The sequence below is a fragment of the Puma concolor genome, chromosome A1, assembly GCF_028749965.1.
Source record: "Puma concolor isolate L17-30 chromosome A1, mPumCon1.1.hap2, whole genome shotgun sequence".
Lineage (NCBI taxonomy): Eukaryota > Metazoa > Chordata > Mammalia > Carnivora > Felidae > Puma > Puma concolor.
The window spans coordinates 61,366,949-61,385,855 of NC_141667.1; the positions used below are offsets into that span (position 1 = coordinate 61,366,949).

An 18,907-nucleotide genomic window follows, 5' to 3' on the forward strand; every position below is an offset into this window, starting at 1 on the left:
CCCTCAATACCTGGCACAAGGTGGGATTCTACAATTTTGGAAGGAAGACAGCTAGATTGACTGCTCATTGAGTTGCTGACCTTCAGCTTCAAGGGCTCCCTTCTCGGTCCTGCTCCGTGATGCTTGGTTGGGACTCTGCAAGCCACATTTCTGCTTTGCCAGCAGCCCCAAGGTAGGCTCTGCCAGCAGGGGGACAAGGAGGCTGCAGGCTGGAGGAGAGGGCCATGTTCCTTCCAGGAGACTTCCTGTTCCCGCCCTGTGTCCCCAGTGCAACTAGCAGTGACATCAGGTTCCGGTGGCAGCAATGGGTTCATTTCTGATACATATCTTCTGAACTCCCAGAATCGACCTCATAGTTCCGCTTCAGACACACCAGCACCAGCCAGCCAGCCCCCCATCCTCGGAAGAACGGGTCTGTGCCTCATGGAGCCCCTCCTCCAGGCTTCTAGGTTCTGGGATCCCAGTTCTTTGTCCCCTTCCTCTGTCCAGGGAGAAAGCTGGCAGCTGCTTCCCATAGTTACCACCTCTGTGATTCCTCAGTGTCCCCTTCTGCCTTATCAGTCTCCCAATACCCATATAACATTCTTGCTCTCCAAATAGCTCGTGTGGCTGTGTCTCCTGGCTGCCGTGTGACTGAATCTCTGCCGAGCCATGCCCCTCACCACCTGGCCGCCCGCCCCCACAGCCATGGCTGTCGACAAGATTCCTCCCAGGACGTTTGTCTCAACTCACTCCATCATGCTTCCAGGAACAGGGAGTTTATGATTATAATAGCTGCTTGTTTCTTTCAAATCAAGGCAAAATATGTCTTCCTCAAACTGCCAGTTGCTTTAATTTTGAGCCCTAGTGAGGATAGGAAGTAAATTTCTATGAATTTTAAACATTTTTAATGTTTATTTTTGAGAGAGAGGCAGAGTGTGAGTGGGGGAGGGGCAGAGAGAGAGGGAGAGACAGAATCCGAAGCAGGTTCCAGGCTCTGGGCTATCAGCACAGAGCCCGAGGTGGGGCTTGAACCCAGGAAACATTTCCAACTGACCCGAAGTCAGACGCTTAACCGACTGAGCCACCCAGGTGCCCCTAAATTTCCATGAATTTTAGAGTCAAATGCCAAATGGTCTTAGATTCAAATTCTGCCTTAGCTGTGTGGCCATTAGCAAGTTACTTTCCCTCTCTGGGCCTGTTTCCTCATCTATAGAAGGGGTAGAATAATAATACTTTGCTCACCGTGCTGTAAGGATTACATATGTGAGGAAAAGTACTGAGAGTAGTTACCTCCACATGTAAGACTCGGTGAACGGACAGCATGTCTGTCCTCTTAGCCTTGCTGTCAGAGGGGTCAGCACACTCTTGTGGGCACAGACGACATCTGGAGCCCCCATCTGCCTCTCTTCCTTCCCTCTGGAAATGCCGTGTGAAGATTCCTGTAAACAGTATCAGGCAGAGCAATGACTCTGTCTTCCCAAGCTCCTTCCACTAATGCACATCTGTGACAGGGAGGCTGACTAATTACAAACCTGCCGATGATCTAATTTCCCTGCTGCAACCTGAATGGTCCGTTACCGTGTGGCCTTTTCTGTTCCTTATTTGCAGAAGAGGGTATTCCTCAGGCAGAGAACGATTCTTCCTTATACTCTGCTATCACGAACTTAATACTGATGCAACTGGCCTTTCTTTGCGGGGAATGTTCTTGGCACACTAAACACCTTGCCCACGTTTCTGGGGGTTCTGCCGTGTGATAGTTTGGATGCCGCTGACCCTCTCTGGGCCTGAGTCGTTTCTCTCATACTGAGAGTTCAAATGCTTGATCCTTGTTGAGATCAGAGGAGAATCTGAAATGCTTAGTGCTTGAGTTACTATGAGGGGAGATTGAAAATTGGAGCCTGGCTCTAGGATTTTTGGTAATCACAAAGCTTTACCTATCTATACCTATGGAGCTGTTTTAGGGGCTAGGGGCAGGCGTGGGGGCACCACCACCACAAGAGTGGCAGCAGTAGGAGCAGTAACAATGACCTCTGCACTGCAGACTGGCTTACAATGCCAGATACTCTATTGAGCACATTGATTTCATTGTAGCCTCCAAATGAGATAAGGGTTATTATTCCCATTTTCCAGAAGGAATAACTGAGGCTCTACTGCTTGCTCAACCGCCGCTAGATTGCAGACCCTAGAATCTCAGGCCCGTCATTGGCCTTTGGACTTGCTGTTCTTTCAGCTGGAACAGTTATTACCCCACAGAGCTTTGTGGCTGGTTCGGGGTCTCTGCTTAAATGTCATTTAACGGGACAAAACTTTTCTCAGTGACTCTATAACCTAGAAACTCCTGTCCCTCTCCACCCACTCAATAAGCTCTCTTTTCCTTCACAGCACAGTCCTGTATGCAGACACAATGTCCTTCGGCCTCAGGAGTGTGACCCCAGTAAGCCCAGGGACTTTGTTTCCTACCTCACTGTGTGCTCAGCGCCTGGAGCAGAGGCCAAGGTGGTATGTCTTCAGCTCGCGTTTGCGCAGAGTGAACGAGCAGGTGTTTCAATGCCTGGGGCAAAGGGTGGTGCTCTTAACCATTACCTGTCTTGCCTGGAGGGGGGATGAGATACTGGTTCTCGGGATTTTCCAGCTCCCTCAGACAAACAATACTGTTGTTTTATTCCCCCCTTCATTTCAAATGCTAGGATTCCAGATTTTGAAGTTGGAGCCCAAATGCAATCCCCACCCCGACCCCGACAGCCGGCCATCTCCTGTCATCCAGAAACAGATGCAGCCTACAGCCTTCTGAGAGTCCCTGCTCCTGCAGATTCCTGGCCACAGCTAATGCCACTAAAGTCACAGTCACTGTTTCCTCTGGCTTCTCAGTCTTCAGTGTCCCTGCCTCATGTGGGATGGGAGAGAGAAGCAACAGGGTCTAGCTGAGAGTTCTGTCCTACAAAGCTCAGAGGGTAGCACTCTCCTCGGCAAATGGCCAGGTAGATACCACAGCCTCCCTCCATCTTTCTCTAAACTCTCTCCTCCTCCCTGCTGCCAGGTAGCGCTGCTCTTTGCCTGCTCCTTGCCCACCAGGTGTGTTCCGTGACCTAGTTCTTTCTTCCTCCTTCTTAAAAAAAATTTTAAACGTTTTTATTTATTTTTGAGAGGACAGAGACAGAGCACAGTGGGGGAGGGGCAGAGAGAGAGGGAGACACAGATGCTGAAGCAGGCTCCAGGCTCTGAGCTGTGAGCACAGAGCCCGACGCGGGGCTCGAACTCACAAGCCTTGAGATCATGACCTGAGCTGAAGCGGGATGCTTAACCGACTGAGCCACCCAGGCTCCCCTCCTTCTCTTTCTTCACACTTACCTGCCCTGTGTCTCCAGTCCACTAAGATTCTGCAAAGTGAAGAAAGTTCATCAGACCAATGGATTCTTAACAAGGTCTGGTGCCTGATGATGAATCCACTCCACCGTAAGGTTGGGAGGGCACTGACCTTGTGTGTCCAGTTGGCCTGGCTTGGTGTTTTCTACATCCTGGGAGCTTGGTTAATATTGGATATGTGAATAAGTGAACAAAAGACATTAACATTCCCAGATACTATGTGCATTTTAACTGGCACCTTTGATGCCTTAAGGCAAAGAGTGAACAGTGTGTCAATTTCAAGCCCTAAGACATCAAGCATGATGGGATATTTTCTGTCACAATGTCTTTCTCTGTACATGCCGTGACTTTTACCATGCCAGTGAGTCAGAGCATGCAGGCCACTTTGGGGCTCTGTGCTTATTGCCTGTCTTCAGGGTCTGGTCTTGGAGCTGAGCTTTGATGGTGACCCCCCCCTTAGGGCTGAGGTTTGCTTCAAGATTCACTTCCACGTGAGTCATGTAAGATGGGGAAGAAACCAGACAGGGAGCATGAGTTCACTTATCTGGCATTTTGTCAACTGGCAGTCAGTCCATCCTCCGGCCCTTAAGCAATCTGCTCTTCTCCAACATCCCAGCGAAGCAGATAACAGGGAGACAAGAGAGGAAGAGAAAGACTTTCCCAGGGCATAGCGTAGTTCAGCTGAAAGTAGATTTCATACCTGCTGTTCATGTGGCCACCATGCACAGACAGTGCCCATGCTGATGGCCCAGGAGGACCTTTTGAATCACCAAGGAAAGTAAAATATGAATGTCATGGGAGAGGTTCAGGCCCTGTGCGGGGGGATGGGGTGGGGGTGGTGGGGGTGGGATGAGACGTCCTGCGAGGTCCCTTCTGACCTGTACAGTCTGTGGGACCGAACAGCAACCAGACTTTTTATTAAACGTATTTGCACCCTGGACTTGATATTTGCATATCACCTTGCAGTTTTACTTCTAAGAGTATTTTACTGTAATCAAATCAAATTCCCCTGTGGCATTTCTGAGGAACACTCTCATCATCCAGGCAAGTCCTAATTGCACTCCTATCCTAATGAGAGCACAGACTCTTGCCACGCAGCCGACTTTGAGATGGGGCGGGGTGGGGGGGGGGTTGGGGGGGCAGTGCGCCTCGAGCCAGAGGCAGTCGAGGCATTGGCCTTCCAAGTCACAGAGGCAGCCACCCCTGCTGCAGGTGCCCAAGGAACCTCACAGCCCAGCTCGCCAGGGCTCCGGCTCAGCCCGACTTCATGATGCAAACCAGGCTGCTCGGCTGCTGCCTGTAAACTTTCCACTGAGTGCCGAGCCGCGGCTTTCGGCTCTGTGGGGAGTTCACCCACATCCCGATCAAGGCAGGGAGAATTGATCTTTAGATTAACCAGGAAGGAAAGAGCGGGAGAGCAAGCAGGAGCTGCTGAGCGGAGTGTTTTTGCGTAGCTGTCCCCTCCCTTCTGACTCGAGTATTAATTGCTACATTACCACTGCCATGTAAGAAAGACAGCAAAGCCTGGGAGAGCTCCAGCTCCTCCCTCCCTGCTCCGCTCAGCCTCACTCCTCCTTGGTGCCTTCGGAGCACCCTGTGCCCTGGCAGTGTGTCCCGCTCCCAGCCCCGGCATCCCGAGGTCCTCGCCTGGTGAGGACTTGAGTGGACAGCAGGAGGGGGTGGAGGGAGGGAGGGAGGAAGGGAGCAAACATCGTGCCCTGCAGGCTTTCTGGATGCAGAAGCCAGACTCACTGCAGAGGCAGCTGTTCTGTTCCCAGAGCCTCTGGGGTACATCCGGCTCTCAGGGGTTGCCTAGGCGGGCTCCAAGTTCCAGGATCGCACAAGGTGGGTGCCTTCCCTTCTGGGCGCTCACAGCAGAGCTTACCTTCCCTCTGCCACCATGAGCGGCTGTTCCAAAAGATGCAAGCTTGGGTTCGTGAAATTTGCCCAGACCATCTTTAAGCTCATCACTGGGACCCTCAGCAAAGGTAGGGAGCCTGGCCTTGACCCTCGTCTTGTGTCTTAATGTGGTCTGGCTGGCCAAAGTGGCAAGTGCCTTGGTGTGGCGACTGTGGCCGTTCTGGTGTGCCGGGGTCTCAGAGGAGGGTGGGGGGAAATGGGTGGCTGGGATTCGGGGTCGCTGGCAACCTGGGCTCCGGCTCTGAGCAGGCAGGCACCGTGCCAGGGAGCTCAGCCGGCCGTAATTGCCTGGAACTTTGGAAATGGATTTGGTGGTGTGTGACTGATTGGTTACAGGAGAGCAGAGGGACAGAGCCCTTCCCAGAGCACTGGAAGCTGCTTAGCGTGACTAGAGTTTCAAGAAGTTATCCAGGGAGCGTTGTGTCTTGTTGATAAAGGAGAGATTTGATGCGGTGGGCTGGGAGTAATTCTGCAGAACAAAGACTTTTGAGGAGGCCAGCAGGAGATGGCAGCAGGAGTGGGATCCACCATGCCCTGGTGAACACAGGATTCGGATTCCCATCAGCTCTGGGTCTGGTGTGCCAAGAGCTTTCTCTCACTGAGTCCCAGGGTCCTGCGTTTCTGGGGCTTTGTTCATCATTCTGCTTTCCGGGACCCCTGTCCCTCTGCGGACCCTGCCTACGTCAATGTCTGCCTTCTCTACTTCTCCAAGAACTGGGGTGGCAGGGGGTTGGCAGGTTCCACTCCCTAGGCGGCCCAGAAAGGGTAGTTGTGAAGGGGCCCTGGGACCGTGTGTACACAAGTCAGCCCCAGAGGCTGAGGAGGGAAGGCTGACTTCTCAGGGCCGTTCCTATCTCTGGAGCCCCCTATTACACTGCCAGGGAAGGCGAGGCGCTCAGAGAGACTCTGGCAAACTTTCTGGAGATAACATTTAAAGAGAGAGCAGCAGCATGATGTGGTTTCACTGGCTGAAAAAAAGTCTTTAAATATTCATGCCCTCTTTCAGGAGGAAAGAGTCTTTGGGGGAGATGCATCTGAAGCAGCAGGGAGGGTATTCAGGGAATGAGGGAGGGACACAAACCCTTGACGGATTTGTTTTAAATGACAAGAAGAGAAGATAAAGGCTGCCTGTGGCCAGCTCTGATGACCTGGGGCAGGTGCTCTGGGCAGGCGGGTGTGGGAGGGAGGGACGTGGTGAGGTTTGCCTGTCTCCTTTCGCCCATCGGCACCCCTGCTCTGTCCCCACTACACTTCTGAAAGAGGGTGCTGCCCCCCAGGACCCTCAGGGAGACCGACAGCCCAATGCTGAGGGTCAGGCTGTGGGCAGATTTACTAGGGCCCCTGTAGGATGGACGGAGGTGAGGAGGAGAGAGCCAGGCTTAGAGGATGGCACAGAGTCCTCACCGAAATTCAATCCTTCCAGACAAATGGGATTTTCTCCCCACGTCATGGATTCCAGGATCTCAGGGTACAAGGGATGAGGGGCAGCCTCTGATTCCCAGAGGTTTAGCGAAAAGAGCTTTGACCCGGACTCAGGAAACCTAGGTCTCAACTCTGGCTTTACTCCCCATGCAAGCCGCAGCCTCTCTGAGCCTCAGTTTCCTCATCTGCAAAATGAGTCCATTACCTGCCATCTGTTTACCTCCCAGCCCTGTCGAAAGGATCCAGGGAAGCCGAGACAGGGGATCCCTCTGCAGATGGCATTGCAATGAGCAGACGGGAGGGAGCCCGTCAGGGACTGAGATGGAAGTGGGTCTGGAGAGGGTGACCCAGGCCATGCCTTCTGCAGGACCAGGGTCAAAGGGCCTTTAATGTGGCTGACCACAGGTGAGTCTGCACTCCAGGCAGCACCAGAGGGAGAGAGAGATCACAGCAATAAGGGTCAGTGTGAGAAAGTGAGTCAATAAGGGAGAGAGCACCTGCAAAAGTGTGGGGGGTGGGAGGGAGAGGGAGAGAGAGAGAGAAAGTGGATAGATGGCTATTTGAATTTGAATAAGTGACCAGGAAGATACTGTCTTCTGCATATTTGCCTACAATCATCGCTTAACATTTATTGACTGAGCACCTACCCTGTGCCACGCTAATTGCTGGACACTGGACACACAGAGAAGATGACACAAGTCCTCCATCCAGCAATGTGCATGCTGTGGGAGCACAGGCTGAATGCACAGACCTCAGCTGAGATGAGGAGGGCAGAACCAGGCAGGTAGAAGCAGGTTGGCACTAGCAGAGAGTGGCATGGAGTGCCGGCCTCTGCAGAGAAACCAGGCAGGATGGCCCCCTCCCTCCCCTCAGAATCCCAGAGACTAAGATCTGTGGGACACAGAAAGGGCTCCACGGGACCCACACTGGGGACCTAGTGGCCACCTGGCCTTTCTCCGACCCGCCTCCTTACTGAGTTTCCTATAGCCAGGGCTCAGGGAGGCGGCCTCCAGAGGGTACCAGGGCAGGATTGTGTTTCTGCAGTCTGCAGCGAGCACCGACTGTTTACACAGCCCTGGCTCTGTGCCAGGCACGTGCTGGGAAACTGCTGTTCTGCCCAACCCAGGTGTTTGCTAAATATTTGTTAAATAAATGACCGTGGGAGCAGAGCCAGGACTGGAGCAGGGAGAGCAAAGAGAGGTCTTTCTTATGCATAGGCCAGCCCTGGGTGACTAGATTAGACCCTGGTGGACACATGACATTAGTTTAATGATTGTTGGGTTTGTGATTTCCCTTACTCCTTACTCATTGCACTGAGCCCTCACTTCACAATAATCCAACGCTTAGGAGGATTTTTCTTTCTCCCTTCCAGAACTGAGGAATGTAGAGGTGCCTGCGTGGCTCAGTCAGTTAAGTGTCCGGCTCTTGATTTCGGCTCAGGTCCAGCCCTGCATCGGGCTCCATGCAGAGCCTGCTTGGGATTCTTTTCCTCCTTCTCTGTCTGCCCCTCCCCTGCTCTCTCTCTCTCTCTCTCTCTCTCTAAATAAATAGATAAAATTAAAAAAAGAAGAAGAAGAACTGAGGAATGTAAAGATTCGATAGGACCAGGTACCTGCTGCTGGTCGTGGGGGCAACTCGTTATTTCTTACCTGCCTTGGAAATACCTGGAGAACAGGGAGAGCCCATGACCATCCCTCCCTGTCCTTCCATTCCTGGATCACAGCCACCTGCCCCTGATTTTAGTACCCCTTTCCCACTGGTCTAAGCTAAAGGTGGCCCAGACTTTTCACAGGTGCCCTTTTCAGAGATGAACTGATCAGGTCCTCTTGCTCACACATCTCCTTGACCTTGAGCTTTTCCTTTATAGCTCTGATCACAATCTGCGATCCCCGTTCCTTTTAAAAACATGTTTGCTAAAGGCTGTCTTCCCTGCTAGACTTCAGCCCTCTGAGGGCAGGGATCACAGAGGACCCGGTGTCCAGAGCTACTTGTCATGTGCCTGGCCCGCAGTGACTGCTTCACCAATAGCATTAAATGGACGAAGCAGCAACTCAGGGCACAGACACTGGTTGAGGGTCCCCAGAAGATTTTAGAGTGGGAGCTTTCTAGAATTCACCGTTCAAGCTCCTGTCCCAGAGGCGCTCAGTAAAGGCTCTCTGTACTCTGTCCAGCTGCAGGACCTGAATCTGTGGCCAGAAGGTGAGCCTCCAGCCAGACAAATCATTCAGAACCATGCCTGAGCTTTCTCGGTATCTCAGGAAGGGCATTTAATTGTCCCCACGAGGGGAGGCTGTGCAGGGGAAGATCTGGCACACCCATCCCTGCCCCTTCAGCTCTACTTTGATTTGTTTCACATACTGAATTTCTTTGAAATTTAAAGAACGAGTTTCTCTTGCTTTAAAAAAAAAGTTTGTAAACCAATTATGCAGAGGAAAGGACAATTGGTTGCCAGACTGGGGCATCCTTGGGTCCCCCCCCCCCCCCCCCCCCTGCACACTGGCAAGGAAGTCTCCTGCAGGGTCCTTCACCTCTCTGGCCTCAGCTACCTAATCTATAAAATGGAATCACAATGTCCTCCTTATAGGATTAAACAAGATTGTGCATATAAAGCTCTCTGCATATTAAGCACTCAGGAAATGTTTGTTGATGTGACTGCAGTTATTAGCTGATACTCAAGACTGTGAGCGCCTCAGGGCAGGGACTCCATCTCACTAACTGCTTGTTTCTTCAGCGCTGGCACAGACTCTCAGAGTGGCCTCTCTAGAACATTCGATTCCCCTCTCCAGAACTTGCTTTCCTAAGGCCCCACCTAGTGATTGTGCTAAGACTGACCTTTGAGACATTTCCCACACCCGATTAGCTTATTAGATTAGATATTAATAGCATGACTCCCAGAGCCGGGCCCTCCCCTGCTCTTTGAGCAGACACCCGGCTTGAATGCCTAGTTAAGCCACGGGTGGGAACAGAAGTTGTTCAGGCTCCACTCTGGTTGGGGAGGTTTAAAAGCCTATCTCCTTCTGTACTTTGGGAACTCATCCGTCACCCCAGGCACAGATGGTGAAGCCAAAGCCAGCAGGAGGGAAGAATCCAATCCAGGAGAGCTTCTAGTTGTCCAGGCCACCCGCACGGCTGCAGGGTGGGGAGGGGGTGGGAGGGCTGACCTTGTATGATTTATCTCAAGGACAATGCCCCGGAGCCCCGACACCCCCCTCCCACGCAGTCAGTTGTTTCTCTCTGTGCTTCGGACCTGTCAGAGACATACTGTTCCTCTTGCCTCTTCCCCTCAAGAAACTAACCTTGAACTTGGCTCTGCCTTCAGGCAGGCCCAGCTTGAGTCCCAGCTCTGTCATCTACCAGCTGTGTGAGCTTGGGTGAAGTACACAGCCTCCCTAAGCCAAGGTTCCTCACTTTTAATTGGAGATAATAACAGTACCAACAGCACAAGGTTGTTTTCTAATTCAGTGAGGATGATGCAGATGGCAGGGCAAATGGTGACCCTGAACTTGCAGGGAGCTGAGGGTGAGTCCCTCCTTAACCTTTGGGCCCTAGGCACCTCTCTTTTCTGCCCCAGTCCTGACCCTCGGAATAGGTATTGCAATCACCATTTTAGCACATAAGGAAATTGACCTTTAATTAAGCCAGATGGCCTAGCTGGAAGTAAGTGGCAGGGTTGGCGTTGAAACCCAGGTCCCCCTGGGGCCAAGACCAGGTGCTCCATGCCACGGAGCTGGAGAAGACACCCCAGAGGGGATCTATCACTGGCAAAGAGTGCCCCCAGCTTCCCACCAATTTTGTAGAGGGGTTTGCCAAGGACTGTCATACCAGCTGGGGCCTTTTAAGGAAGCCACCCGTCTTCCAAAGGCTTGTGACAAATTCCTTAATGTGGCGTGGCCCGGGTTAAGAAATAAGCTTTATGGAGAAGAGAACACTCTGCAGGCCAAGGTCAGCAAGACATCTACATACACACTCTTCCAGCATCACTGTCACCTCTCAGGCAGTTACACTGGGGCCAGGGCACCCATGTTGAATGGGCTCCAAGTCCATGAGGGACCCTCTCCACCACGCTCCTCGCATGCAAGTGTGAGGAGTGGTCATGTCAGTGTGGAAATACACAGGGTTTTAGGCACCAGACACTCTGGAATTAAGAGACTCACCGTTTACTAGAATTCTCTGGGAAAGCAACGGCCCTGACCCTGGGAACCTTGGGGCCTGTGAGATGTTACAGAGCCCTCTGTGAAAAGGAGGATACCACCTGTCCCATGAGAAGCTCAGCTTGTGTGCACTTCCCTTTGCTGGGGCAGGAGAGAGTCCCCACCATCCCAGGTCACAGCTAGCTCCTGTCCTGGCAGTACAGGCCAGCACTGGGTCATGTTAGGACAGCTCTACTCCCGGGTTCCTTCCAGGAACCTCTGAGTGCTGTTTGTGCCTTGTCATAGGCAGAGAGTTCAGTTGCTGGGGGTTCTGGTCCATGCCTGCCCCTTCAATCACAGTCAGCCCCTGCCAGTGTGGGGAACAAGCCTGCCTGTCTTCTCATCCTTGCCCCCTTACGCCATGCCCATCACTCCCTCACCCATTTGGCTGGCCATGTGCTCTCTGGGGTTCCCTAAGTCCCATAGCAGAGGAAGGTGGGGCCTCCCCCCGCCAGCCCAGGCTGTTCCTCTTTAGGGCCACCAGGCCTCTCTTCCAGATAACCCTGACAGTAGGCAGGAATAATTTGTTCAGGGCTGCTTACCTGGCACTGCTGCACAGACATCCTATTAATTTCAGGACCACGGGGGAGTGGCTAGTTTGTTCCAAATTAAAAGTAGCTAGAAATGGGCCCCTCTGGCAGCGGGGAGGGACACTGTGGGCTATGATAGTAAGGCAAGGGTGGAGTGGATCAAGTCAGGTCTTAACTGGTCTTTGGAGACCTGGAGGTCACTTACCATGCCAGTGTGACCTTCACCTTCCCCAGTCCTCACAGGGTTACAGAATCTTCCAGGCACAGAATCCTTGAGAGCTGTTGATTCCCAAGTGTGGAGGTGGTCATGTAATGTAGCCAGGAAAGAAGGCAGCAAGATGCAGGGAAAGCCAAAGAATGGCTCTGAAGCCAGCCAGCCCTGGGTTCAAATCCTGCCACTGCCTCACAGGATAGCCTTGGACGAGGTATTTCCCATTTTGAGTCTATGTCCTCCTCTGGAAAGTGGGGCCAGTAATTCCTAGCACACGATGCTACCAGAAGACTGAACGAGATGGCGCATGTGACACACACAGTACCTAGCATATAGCAGCTGCCTGGTAGAGGCCAGGTTCTGCCCTGTCTTCTTCTCGTGTTATGAGACCTTGCACTGGTAGCCAGGAGAAAGGAGGCATTGCTGAAAGGAGCGAGCTACGTGTCAAGTCCTCTTCCAGCTCTTTTCCAGATGTGCTGCTCCTCCAAAGCCACCCCCTCACCCTGACCCCATCACTCTTGATTACAACTTCCGTAATCAAAAACTTGTCAACAGCTGAAATGATCCTTTTCATTTAGTGGTTTATGTGTCTCCTACCCAAGCCCCATGAGGACATGAGCCCTACAAAGGCTCATGTGTTGGGTTTGGCTTCCATTTTTTGAGTGTCCAATGCATGTTGAATACACAGTGACTGAAAGCTTTCCCTGCCCAACAGCATCGGGCCATGTAGCTGGAGTTCCTTTTGGAGGCCTGGTCTCATCTTGCTGTTCTGAATTCTGTGCTGGAGTGTGACAGATGCGATCAATCAGAATGACCTTGATGACATGTTGGATCAGTGCAATCCAGACCAAATCCAAGGCTTTGACTCTCCTCCATCCCAGTTCTCATGTGCTCTGTGAGATTGGCCCCTCGGCAGCAGGCCCACACTGCCTGTCCACCACAGCTGACCAGTGTCCCCTCAGTGTCTATCTGCACCACAACCAGGAGGGCAGGGAGGAGGACCCAGGCTCTGAGGACCCCATGGAAGGGCAGAGGGTTGGGGAGAGGAAAGGAAGCAGAGATGAGATAACACAGGCTCCCCAGACCAGCTGGATAGAAGGGAGGCCAGGAAAAGATGTGAGGGAAGGTGTTTACCACCACCAGTGTCTGCCCTCCCTGTATTCCTCACAGATCCCCAGTCTGGAAGCAGAAGAAAGCCTGCCACCTGTTGGGGTCAGGGCAGGAAGGCCATGAACACAAAGCCAACCCTGGTTGTCTCTGGTTAAAGCCACCATATGTCCAGTCCATGTTCTTGGACCTACAGTGAATAACAGCTTTGGAGCCAAGCCTGAGTTCAAATTCAAATCTTCACATTTGCTCACTGAACAGGTGGCTATCTTCTCTGGGCCTCAGTTTCTTCATCTCTAAAATGAGGGAGTTTCTGACTTTGAAGTTCCCATCCAGTTTTAAAGTTTTAAGATTCGATACCAATAATCAAAATTCCCATCACGGCTCCCGCTCTGGGCCTGACACCGCTCTAAGCACTTTGCACGCACCAGAATGTGTGAAGGCGGGAGCTCCAGTTAGGCCCATTTACAGATGAGAAATTTGGAGCCCCAGAAAGGGAAGGCCAGGCTCTGGGTCATACACCCAGCATGGGACAGAGTTGTAAGTGGAATTCAGTCTGTCTGTCTCCAAGTTCCGGCTTTGCCCCCCTCATTTCATGCCCTCCATTTCTAAAACTCAGATCCAGGATAGGAAAACAATGAAGACAAAGCTGATGCCTTCCCAGTTGGGTCAAGACTTCTTTCAGAAATCAAGGTGTTAAGACTTCTGTTCTGACTGAAGCAACACAATTCTGGACAATTCCCCTGACACCCTAGTCCCCCGTCTATACTGCAAACCAACATTGGGGGCCAACTTTTCCAGGCAAACAACAGAAACTATGGGAGACCTGGACAGACAGCTCACACTACAAGCACAGGAAGGAAACAAAACAAAACAAAACAAAACAAAATAGCACCACCCTGCAAGCCTTCCTGTTCTAATGCCAGTCTGGCCAATTTCCACTTCTTGCTGGAAGGAGGTGGGTTGGAAGCAGAGGCAGAGAACTGGGCAGGAGTCAGGGAGAGAGATGTGATTCTGATGCTTGTGTCTGGAAGGCCGGGGTTAGCCTGCCCTAATTTTCTTTCCGTAATCTTTTGATTAACCCTGGACCAGTTTGGGTGGCATCATTCAAACATCTTTGCTTGGCAGGCAGAGCCAAGCCCAGGCTTGCTGCTCACTATCTGCAAACATCAGCTTGGAACCAGCTGTCATTCGGAGCCTGAGACAACAGGAGACACGCTGGGCCACAGGACGCACTGGCATCCTTGTGCTGGTTAACCCTGCCCATGCATCATTGCAAGCCCAGAAACAGCAGCCTGTCATTCCACACTCAACAGGAATCATGTAAAAAATAATAATTGCAATAATCCCTTGAGGGTTATTTATTTGCTGGGGCTTTCTGAGGATCCCTACCTTCAGTCCAATCTTAGCTGTAAGTTACCTATGCTCACTGTTCCCAGGATAGGAGAGGGTGGGAGAGGTTGAATCACTTCCCAAGGTCACAGAGCCAAGACTGTGACTGAAGATTCCAAGAAGTGCTAAAGGAACACTCTCTAGGTCAAATCTCTCAGCACTGTCACCCCCTGTTGTGGACTGAACTGTGCCACTTCCCCCAATTTATTTGTTGGAGCCCTAACCCCCAATGTAACTGTACTTGGAGGTAACACCTTAAAAGAGGTAATTAAGATTAAATGAGGTCACAGGGTGGGGTCCTGATCAGATAGGACTGGTGTCCTTTAAGAAGAAAGGCACACACAAAATGAAAGAGGACAGATTATAACCAACACTGCAGAAATACAAGCGATAATAAGAGAATATTCTGAGCAATTATATGCCAATAAATTGGGCAATCTAGAAGAAATGGACAAATTCCTAGAAACATAAACTACTAAAACTGAAAGAGGAAGAAATAGAAAATTTGAACAGACCCATAACCAGTAAAGAAATTGAATTAGTAATCAGAAATCTCCCAAAAAACAAGAGTCCAGGGCCAGATGGCTTTCCAGGGGAATTCTACCAAACATTTAAGGAAGAGTTAACACCTATTCTTTTGAAACTGTTCCAAAATATAGAAATGGAAGGAAAACTTCCAAACTCATTCTACGAGGCCAGCATTACCTTGATTCCAAACCAGACAAAGACCCCACTAAAAAGGAGAACTTCAGACCAATTTCCCTGACAAACATGGATGCAAAAATTCTCAACAAGATACTAGCCAACTGGATCCAACAATACACTGAAAGAATTATCTACCACAAACAAGTGGGATTTATACCTGGGATGCAGGGTTGGTTCAATATCTGCAAAACGGTCAATGTGATACATCACATTAATAAAAGAAAGAATAAGAATCATATGATCCTCTCAATAGATGTAGAGAAAGCATTTGACAAAAATACAGCATCCTTTCTTGATAAAAACCCTCAAGAAAGGAAGGATAGAAGGATCATACCCCAAGGTCATAAAAGCCACATACAAAAGACCCACCACTAATATCATCCTCAATGGGGAAAAACTGAGACCTTTCCCCCTAAGGTCAGGAACACCACAGAGATGTCCACTCTTGCCACTGTTATTCAACATAGTATTGGAAGTCTTAGGCTTAGCAATCAGACAACACAAAGAAACAAAAGGCATCCAAATTGGCAAGGAAGAAGTCAAACTTTCACTCTTAGCAGACAACATGATACTCTATATGGAAAACCCAAAAGATTCCACCAAAAAAATGCTAGAACTCATCCATGAATACAGCAAAGTTGCAGGGTTATAAAATCAATGTGCAGAAATTGGTTGCATTTCTATACACGAATAATGAATCAGCAGAAAGAAAAGTCAAGGAATCAATTCCATTTACAATTACACCAAAACCCATAAAATACCTAAGAATAAACCTAACCAAAGAGGTGAGAACCTATACAATGAAAACTATAGAAAGCTCATGAAACAAATTGAAGACACAAAAAAATGGAAAAATTCCATGCTCATGAATTGGAAGAACAAATATTGTTAAAATGTCAATATTACCCAAAGCAGTCTACATATTCAGTGCAACCCCTATCAAAATAAAACCAGCATTCTTCACGGAGCTAGAAAAAACAATCCTAAAATTTGTACAGAACTAGGAAAATTCCGGACTTCAAAATGTATTAGAAAGTTCCAGACTTCAAGATGTATTACAAAGCTGTAATCATCAAGACAGTATGGTATTGGCACAAAAACAGACACACAGATCAATGGAACAGAATAGAGAACCCAGAAATGGACCCACAAATATATGGCCAACTAGCCTTTGAAAAGGCAGGAAAGAATATCCAATGGAAAAAAGACAGTCTCTTTAGCAAATGGTGTTGGGAAAATTGGACAGCAACATGCAGAAGAATGAACCTGAACCACTTTCTTACACCAGACACAAAATTAAAGTCAAAATAGATGAAAGACTTAAATGTAAGGCAGGAAACCATCAAAACCCTAGAGGAGAAAGCAGGCAAAAACCTCTTTGACCTCGGCCACAGCAACTTCTTAACACGTCTTACTCAACACATCTGAGGCAAGGGAAACAAAAGCAAAAATGAACTATTGGGACCTCATCAAGATAAAAACTTTAGCATGGTGAAAAGAACAATCAGCAAAACTAAAAGGCTGCCAATGGAATGGGAGAAGATATTTGAAAATGACATATCAGATAAAGGGTTAGTATCCAAAATCTATAAAGAACTTATCAAACTCAACACGCAAAAAACAAATAACCCAGTGAAGAAATGAGCAAAAGACATGAATAGACATTTTTCCAAAGAAGACATCCGGACAGCCAACAAACACATGAAAAATGCTCAACATCACTCACCATCAAGGAAATACAGATCTAAACCACAATGAGATATCGCTGTCAGAACGGCTAACAACTCCGGCAACGACAGATGTTGGCCAGGATGCAGAGAAAGAGGACCCCTTTTGCACTGCTGGTGGGAATGCAAACTGGTGCAGCCACTTTGGAAAACAGTATGGAGGTTCCTCAAAAAATTTAAAATAGAACTACCCTACGACCCAACAATTGCACTACTAAGTTTTTATCCAAAGGATACAGGTGTGCCATTTCGAAGGGGCACATGCACCCCAATTTTTATAGCAGCTCTATTGACAACAGCCCAAGTATGGAAAGAGCCCAAATGTCCATCGACTGACGAATGGATAAAGAAGCAGTGGTACGCGCACACACACACATACACACACACACACACACACACACACACACACACACACACACACAATGGAGTATTACTTGGCAACCAAAAAGAATAAAATCTTGCCATTTGCAACAACGTGGCTGGAACTAGATGGTGTTATGTTAAGTGAAATCAGTCAGAGAAAGACAAATATCGTATGGTTTCACTCGTATGTGGAATTTAAGATACAAAACAGATGAACTTAAGGGAAGGGAAGCAAAAATAATATAAAAACAGGGAGGGGGCAAAACATAAGAGACTCTTAAATACAGAGAATAAACTGGGGGTTGCCGGAGGGGTTGTGGGTGGGGGGATGGGCTAAATAGACAAGGGGCATTAAGGAGGACACTTGCTGGGATGAGCACTGGGTGCTATATGTAGGGGATGAATCACTGAAATCTACTCCTGAAATCATTATTATACTATCTGCTAACTAACTTGCATGTAAATTAAAAAAAAAAAGTTAAAAAATGTATTGAATTAGAAAATCATCCTCATTAAATACGTGTGTAAATAGAAAAAAAAAAAAAGAAATAAAAGCATACATAGAGCAAAGGCCACCTGAGGACTCAGCAAGAACACAGTGGTTTTCTGCAAAGGACAGAGTTCTCACCAGAGAGGTCTCAACCCCGTCAGGACTTTGATCTTGGACTTCCAGCCTCCAGAACTATGAGAAAAAAATTTCTATGAAGTCACCCAGTCTGTAGTATCGTGTTATGGCAACCCTAGAAAAAAAAGTAATCTATGCTCAGAGACAATTCTCTGCATAGCACCCTTTCCCATATTTTTTCTTGTAGTAAATATACACAACATAACATTTACCATTTTTACCATTTTTAGGTGTACAATTCAGTGTCATTAAGTACATTCACACTGTTGTGCAACCTTCATCGCCATCCATCTCCAGAACTTTCAGCATCCCAAACTGAAACTGTGTCCTCATTAAACACCAACTCTGAGTTCCCCCTCCCCCAGGGCTGGCAACCACCATGCCACTTTCTTTCTGTATAAATCAACCTATTCTAGGTACTGCATATTTGTCCTTTTGTGTCTGGCTTATTTCATTTAACAATGTTTTTAAGGTTCACCCATGTAGCATCAGAATTCCATTCCTTTTACAGGCTGAATAATGTTCCATGTATGGATATACCATAATTTCTTTTATCTGTTCGTCATTGCTATTCATCCGCTCCCATATTTTTAAAATACAAAAGAGATCCCATTATCCTCTTGCTCACAACTCTGCCTCCAGTGGTTTCTTGACACATCTGGGGTCAAGTGCAGACTTTTCTCTGGGGCTGACAGGCTTTGCTTGGTCTTCTCTCTGCATTTCCGTCCTCCACTTCTGATCTTCTCCCTGCATTGCACCCCAGTCACACCAGCACTGTCAGCCTCTGGACCCACACAGCTCCTGTCACCTCCACTGGACACTGGAGCTCACCTGGCTCTGTCTAGTACATCCCCTCCTGGGCAGCACTCCTTCCTCATCTCCCCCACCAACACACACACACACACACACACACACACACACACAGAGATCAGGCACTTTCTGTCCTCTGACACCACCTTGTTTTTCCGCATAACATTCACTGCTCATGCAATGACATTACACATTGATTCACCTGCTTCTGGTCTGGCTTGCCCACTAAGAGTGGGAACGTGAGGGCAGGGACTCTTCTGGCCATCACCGCTTTCCCAGCAGTTGAGGCAGGGCCTGACACATAGCAGGACTCAGTGGAAGCTGAGGGGTTGACAAGGCAGGTGAGAAGCCCAAGGCCCAGGAGAAAACCACCTAGAAAGTGGGCAGCAAAACTGGCCTTGAATCTAAGCCTCCGAATCTTGTTTTTCCCCAGAGGCTCTGCCCTGCCTTCCTGTTAAAGAGCCTGGTTCTGTATTCCACCTTCCCATGTCTGTCTGTCCATCCACACTTACCATTTGGTAAGCCCACCAGTAATCCTGCAATAGGGCATGAGGGTTTGA

General features: G+C 49.2%; 1 protein-coding gene across 1 annotated transcript in view; it reads left to right on the top strand.

Moving 5' to 3' along the window:
- The first annotated feature begins 5,051 nt into the window (after nucleotides 1-5,051).
- Nucleotides 5,052-18,907, top strand: part of KCNIP1 (potassium voltage-gated channel interacting protein 1) — a 345,603-nt gene continuing 331,747 nt past the window's right edge. The window contains exon 1 of the mRNA XM_025924759.2: nucleotides 5,052-5,333. Coding sequence (XP_025780544.1) covers nucleotides 5,246-5,333 — 88 coding nt within the window. The 5' untranslated portion in view covers nucleotides 5,052-5,245. The remainder of the gene's footprint in view (nucleotides 5,334-18,907) is intronic.